Below are 6,028 nucleotides of genomic sequence, written 5' to 3'. Positions count from 1 at the left end.
GACGCACACAACTTATCAGACTTCCCCAGAAAGAAAGGCACTTTGCCAGGATCTCCAGCCAGTATCCCTCCCTGGATTCCAGTGCCGCTGCCCTACACGTCCCCATGCCGTTCTCCAGGGTGGTGGTTGTGGCGAGTTGACCCTACCCCGGCGACGGGACACCCATGAAGACCTTTCCACTCCTGCGGTCTGGAGCAGGCACTGCACACAGGGGTGTGGCGGTGGTAGGTAACTCCATCCTGGAGCATCACCAACTGAAGAAAGTATTCAAAGAAAAGTTACTCTCCTTAGGTATGAAAAGCTAAACAAGTGGAGGGAGAAGGAGGCACTAATCTTCCCCCTGGAGCTGGGCACTGTGGGCAAGGACTCCTTGGTTTGCAGACCAGGTGGCATGGCCACTTGGTGAAGAGTTGCCTGCTCCCAGGCAGCTTTATGTCTTCCTCCTGCTGCCAGCGAGGGGCAGGGGCAAGAGCATCACCCTCCCTGCTCCGCCTGCCCGGAGAGCGCTCCTGCCTGCCCTCCAAGCAAAAGGCAAGTTAAGCCTCGACCTCCACTGCTCTCCACTGAAGCAGAGACACCGAGGCAGGGACCTTAAGCGCTCCCCATGGCCTCTGTCGGGAGGGTGATGCACTGGGGAGGTGCAGGGGTGTTCCTGTGGGTGAATACAGGGTACTCTAGGAGGATTCAAGGACGTTTAGTGATGGTTTTTGTCAGGGTTAGGTTGATGGTTGGACTCAATGAGCTGAAAGGTCTCTTCCTACCCAGACAATTCTATGATTCTGTGTTCCTGATTGAGAGGGAAGGAGGAATGTAGGGGTGCTCTGGAGGGACGCAGGGATGCTCTGGAGGCATGCCGGGATGCTCTGAGGGGATGCAGAGTTGCTCTGGGGGGACTCAGGGATGCTCTGAGGGGATGCAGAGTTGCTCTGGGGGGACTCAGGGATGCTCTGGAGGGATGCAGGGTTGCTCGGGGCGGACTTAGGGATGCTTTGGGGGACTCAGGGCTGCTCTGGGGGGACTTAGGGATGCTTCGGGGGCTTCGGGGCTGCTCTGGAGGGATGCAAGGATGTTCCGGGTGGCCGCAGGGACGCTCAGGGCTGGATGGCCGGTCCCCCCGGCCGCAGGGCAGCACGGGGCTGCGGCCCCCGGCGGGGCGGGGAGGCGGGGCGGGCGGGGGCGGGGAGGGGCGGCAGCCCCGCGGCGGCGGCGCGGCGCGGATCGCGGGCCATGGAGAGCGGCGGGGCGCTGAACGGCTCCGCCGCCGCCGGGCGCTTCGCCGCCGCGGGCACGGCAGCGCTGGGCGCGCTGATGGCCCTGCTGATCGCCGTCACGGTGGCCGGCAACGCGCTGGTGATGCTGGCCTTCGTGGCGGACTCCAGCCTGCGCACCCAGAACAACTTCTTCCTCCTCAACCTGGCCATCTCGGATTTCCTAGTAGGTAAAGTGCCGTCCCCGACCCGTCGTCCCCATCCCACCGCGGGGCTCCGCGCCCCGGCCCGGCCCGGCAGCAACTTGGCGGCGGGGCGGGCGGGGGCTGCCTCCGGCCCCGCTGCTCTGGCGTCCCCCCACCCGCACCCCCGGGTCCCCGCCGGCCGTGTCCCGCTCCTGCCCCCCGACACCCTCCCGCAGCCCCGGGGTCCCCTCCGGGCACCCTGCGGTCACCCCCCGGCCGGATCCCGCAGCTCCCCCCGGGGGCAGCCGCCGAGCGGGCTCCCGCAGGCGAAGCAAAGGGAACCCTCCGGTTGCAGGTGCCTTCTGCATCCCCCTGTACGTGCCCTATGTGCTGACGGGGAGATGGATCTTCGGGAGAAGCCTCTGCAAACTCTGGCTGGTAGTTGATTACCTGCTCTGCACCTCCTCGGTCTTCAACATCGTGCTGATTAGCTACGACAGATTCCTCTCGGTGACAAGAGCGGTGAGTCCTGTCATGGCAGCTGAGGGAGGAATAACTCTCCTCCTGCTTTATTCTCCATATTCTCTGTAATAATTAAAAGCTCTTTGAATCCTCCAGAAATTAGGAATCTTTCAGCCTAGCGATGGAAAGCAATAATTACCCACAAATACATAATTCAGCTGTGGTTGCAGATTAGTGTTTCTGACATAATTAAATCATTTAGGGTCCAGACCCCATTGTGCAGGTGTTCCCTTCCCAGATGACAGGACAGTGGTGTACAAGTGAGTCAGCGAGGTAAGCAGACCTATTACTAACTTGCAGGGGCTTATTATCTCCAGGACAAACAGGCGGATTGCGGTCGGACTCCCAGCTTCTCCCTGGCTACCAAGGCAGGAGATTGCAGTACCAACTTTGGCAGGGCACAGCCCTGAGGTCTCCGGGCGCATGGTGAGATGAAAACGCTCGGCCTTTCACAAGGAGGTAACGAGCAGTTCGCAGGCAGATCAGATCCGTGGCTGTTTGTGTCTTCCCTGACTCCAAATGCAACAGGGATTAGGTCCAAGGCTCAGGGAGAGCCAGAGCTGGTCCCGGAGTTGGAGGCGTGCGTCTCCCCGGGGTTGCAGAGAGTAGCCGGGGACAACTCGGGCAAGTGGTGGAGTGCAGCAGACTGCTGGGCTCCAAACCAGTCAGTACATTTCCACTAAGCAGAAGCCACGTCTGCTTTTGGAGCTGCGAGATGAGGGTTCTAAGTCTTCCCTGCAGGAGTGTGATTTATCTAGCAATTGCTCCTGTCGCCTATGGCACATGAATTTGTTAGACCGCTGGGATATTGCCTAGCAACTTTGCCAGGAACGCTAGCAGTTCATTTGTGAAGAGCCTCAACCAGTTGGGGTGTGTGGCCATACTTAAGAAAAGGTTTCCCCGTTGCAGGTCGCCTACAGAGCCCAGCAAGGCAACACCAAGCGAGCGGTGCTGAAGATGGTGATGGTGTGGGTACTAGCGTTCCTGCTTTACGGACCTGCCATTATCAGCTGGGAGTACATATCAGGCCGGAGTATCATACCCACCGGGGAATGCTACGCTGAATTTTTCTACAACTGGTATTTTCTCATGACAGCCTCTACGCTGGAGTTTTTCACCCCTTTCATCAGCGTAATGTTTTTCAACCTGAGCATTTACCTGAACATACAGAAGCGGACCAAAATACGCCTGGATGTTTTCCACGAAGTGCACAACCACTCCTTCACCGAAGAGATGGAAATGAGCCCAGAAGCAAAGCTTTCTTTGAAATGCTGTAAGTGGGAGCAGAAGGAGCCAGCTGAAACCCTCGACCTCTCTAAGAGCAAAGCTCAAGCAGCAGCCTCCCTGGCCAGCCTGGGTGCCAAAGACCTGCTGTCAACGAGCTCCGAGAGCTCCAGGAAACCCAAGTGTTGCAACAAAAAGAGCTGTAAAAATTCAGCATCCACTCTGTCCTTAGAGAAACGGATGAAGATAGTGTCCCAGAGCATGACTCAACGCTTCAGGCTCTCCAGAGACAAGAAAGTGGCTAAATCACTGGCAATCATCGTGGGCATTTTTGGGATTTGCTGGGCACCGTACACTCTTCTGATGATCATCCGTGCTGGCTGCCATGGCCACTGCATCTCTGACTACTGGTACGAGACTTCTTTTTGGCTGCTGTGGATCAACTCCGCTGTCAACCCTGTCCTCTACCCTCTCTGCCACTACAGCTTCAGAAGAGCTTTTATTAAACTCCTCTGTCCCAAGAAGCTGAAGATTCAACCTCACGATCCCCTCCAGAACTGCTGGAAGTGAAGCCAGCCCCGTGTGCGGAGGAGAGGAGCCTTGTTTTAATACACCCGTGTTACGGAAAAGTGCTGTAGCTTGCTTCCTTGGAGAAACCTGGGAGCACTGGGCTGGGGCACATGAGGAAGGCAGCAGGGAGACCACTATTCATTTGTGCTAGTCCATCAACAACAAAATCACACGGAATGGAAGGGTAAGGGATTTTTTTTTGACATTAATCACATTCAGTGAAATCCGTGTCCTCCACTTGCAGGTGCCACAAAAGAGCTCTGCTGCCACCTAGTCAGCCAGAGTGGCACCAGCACTTCGTTAAAATGAAAAGTGAAAAATAAAAGCTAACAAAAATAAATATCTAGCCTAAAACTACTGGACTAAAGTACATTTCACCTGCTTGCAAACCTGATTTTTCCCATGAACGGGAGGGTTTTTTCCTTACACTTAAGATATTAAACTTGTGTGATGACACAGAAAGAAAAGAACGAAGCAGCAGGGAAACACCTCATTTCTCATTACTGCCCCAGCAGCCACAGCCATAGCCTAGATGCCCGTTGCATGTGGTGCAATCCGTGTCCCTTTCACTCCCGAAGCAGGGACAAATCTCTGCCCAAAGGAGTCTACAGCCAGACTGGGAGGCGTCGAGCATCCTGAAGCACCCTGTTGGCATTCCCTGATCCCGCCTTCAAAACTGAGCGGGTTTCTTTGTTCCCGGCCCGGCAGAGCAGGGCTCCCACAGCAGGAGCAGCCGGGGGCGGGAGCCCGGGCAGCCCCCAGAAGAGGGAAAGGTGCCAGCGGGGCATCGGCTGCTCCACAGCCTCCCTCACCATGACCCAAAGACATTTTAAAATCTCCTCTGCAGCATCTTAAAAATACTCTTTTGGCAATGTGCTAGAGAACGACAAGCACTGGGAAAAGCGAAACTTGTGTTCCTTTTTTCTTTAAGTTTCTTTCAGAGCTCTTAATTCTAGCAAGTCCCAGAACCCTTGCGTGCTTTCTTCTGAAATAAATAATTTGAATGGAGACCCGGCTTGAGCTGATCCAGGCAACATCACCATCAATGTTTTTAATTTTAAAATTTTTTAAAGCAGTCAACTCTTTTCACAGATAGAGCACCAGATTCAAGAGATCAGGGCTTTAGCCTCAGTCTTAACATAAAATCTTGGGCATTTTATCTCTGCTTCCCATCACGGGCTTTGTTATCCTTGTCCTATTCTCTAACCTCTTTGGGAACAGATGTAGCACGACCATAAAGCGAAAGACTTCAACTGCCCATCTCCATTGGCGCCGCTCGGTGATCTAGTAATACAAATACATAATTAGTTGCCATGGCAAACACTCATATTTAACAGTATTGTACAGGGAAGTTCAAGATCATAAATCTGAGAACTACAATTACAAATAGAAACCCAAATGCTGTGAAGTAGTACCCAAAAGCTTATGGTGTTGTGATTGCCAATTACACTTCGCTGCTGTAAGCACGCTGCTTTTTGGCTGCTGCTAGGAATAAAAGAAAATGCTATCCAACTTTAATTCCAGTGATATTGGTTGAGTAGGATCAGTGTTGTCACCTGAAATCAGGTTGTAAATGATGTCTGGTTTTGTGTATACGATATTTCAGTCTTGTGACATGTTCAGTCAGACCATTATATACGGGTTAAAATACATCCTTTGAAGTAAGTGTACTAAGAACTGACAGTACGTGCTGTTGAGCCTGCCTGTACCTTTCCTTGTGTCTGCTACCTTCTGAAAACCCCAATAAAGTATTTTTATACGAGTCTTGCCAAATATTTTACAGTAGACAGGGTGTTGCTGGAAATGATAAAATCCAACTGAAAGCAAAACATCTATGGATTTGCCTGAGGAGACAGTTAAAGCCTGTACGTTCCACAAAAAAATAGCTCCTCAAACAGCTGAGTTTCTCTTACCTCTAATAGTCTGGCCACAGCAGAGGCCAAGCAGCTGTTAAAGTGATACTAAATCGGTTGCAAAAGGGAAACAGACCCTGTTTCATCATTCCATCACTCAGAGAGCCAGCTTTCTCCAGGAAGATTTTCTCGGACTCTGAAGCCGTGCCCACAACACTTGCTCCTGTAGCGCTTCCTTTGCCCCAACATGACACAAAAGTCTCTTTTTTGTACCTGTAGGACACACATCCCTCTGGTCCCCTGATTTCTTTCACCAGTCCTTGGCATGCTTGCAAATAAACGTTGATTGCATGCCATGTACTGCCACCAAAACGAATATGATGCTACAGGCAGCTACTGAAAACTCAAGGCAGATACCAGTTATTTAACAAAAATGAGTAAGATTACAGCATAACGCACCTTGCTG

General features: G+C 52.8%; 1 protein-coding gene across 1 annotated transcript; it reads left to right on the top strand.

Annotated features, from left to right (window-relative positions):
• Positions 1–1,202: 1,202 nt before the first annotated feature.
• HRH3 (histamine receptor H3) lies at positions 1,203–5,479 on the top strand. The gene is made up of 3 exons (XM_074604865.1): positions 1,203–1,438; positions 1,749–1,915; positions 2,825–5,479. Exons 1-3 carry the CDS (start codon positions 1,228–1,230, stop codon positions 3,707–3,709), a joined length of 1,263 nt encoding a protein of 420 aa, XP_074460966.1. The 5' UTR covers positions 1,203–1,227; the 3' UTR covers positions 3,710–5,479.
• The last annotated feature ends 549 nt before the right edge of the window (positions 5,480–6,028 follow it).

The sequence above is a fragment of the Larus michahellis genome, chromosome 12, assembly GCF_964199755.1.
Source record: "Larus michahellis chromosome 12, bLarMic1.1, whole genome shotgun sequence".
Classification (NCBI taxonomy): domain Eukaryota; kingdom Metazoa; phylum Chordata; class Aves; order Charadriiformes; family Laridae; genus Larus; species Larus michahellis.
Note: the sequence above shows the minus strand (reverse complement) of the source record. Positions and strands in the feature narration are given on the sequence as shown.

Coding starts and splice junctions, on each gene's coding strand:
- HRH3 (XM_074604865.1), top strand. CDS start 1,228: ATGGAGAGCGGCGGGGCGCTGAACGGCTCCGCCGCCGCCGGGCGCTTC. Junction 1,439..1,748: donor CATCTCGGATTTCCTAGTAG/GTAAAGTGCCGT, acceptor CTCCGGTTGCAG/GTGCCTTCTGCATCCCCCTG. Junction 1,916..2,824: donor TCCTCTCGGTGACAAGAGCG/GTGAGTCCTGTC, acceptor TCCCCGTTGCAG/GTCGCCTACAGAGCCCAGCA.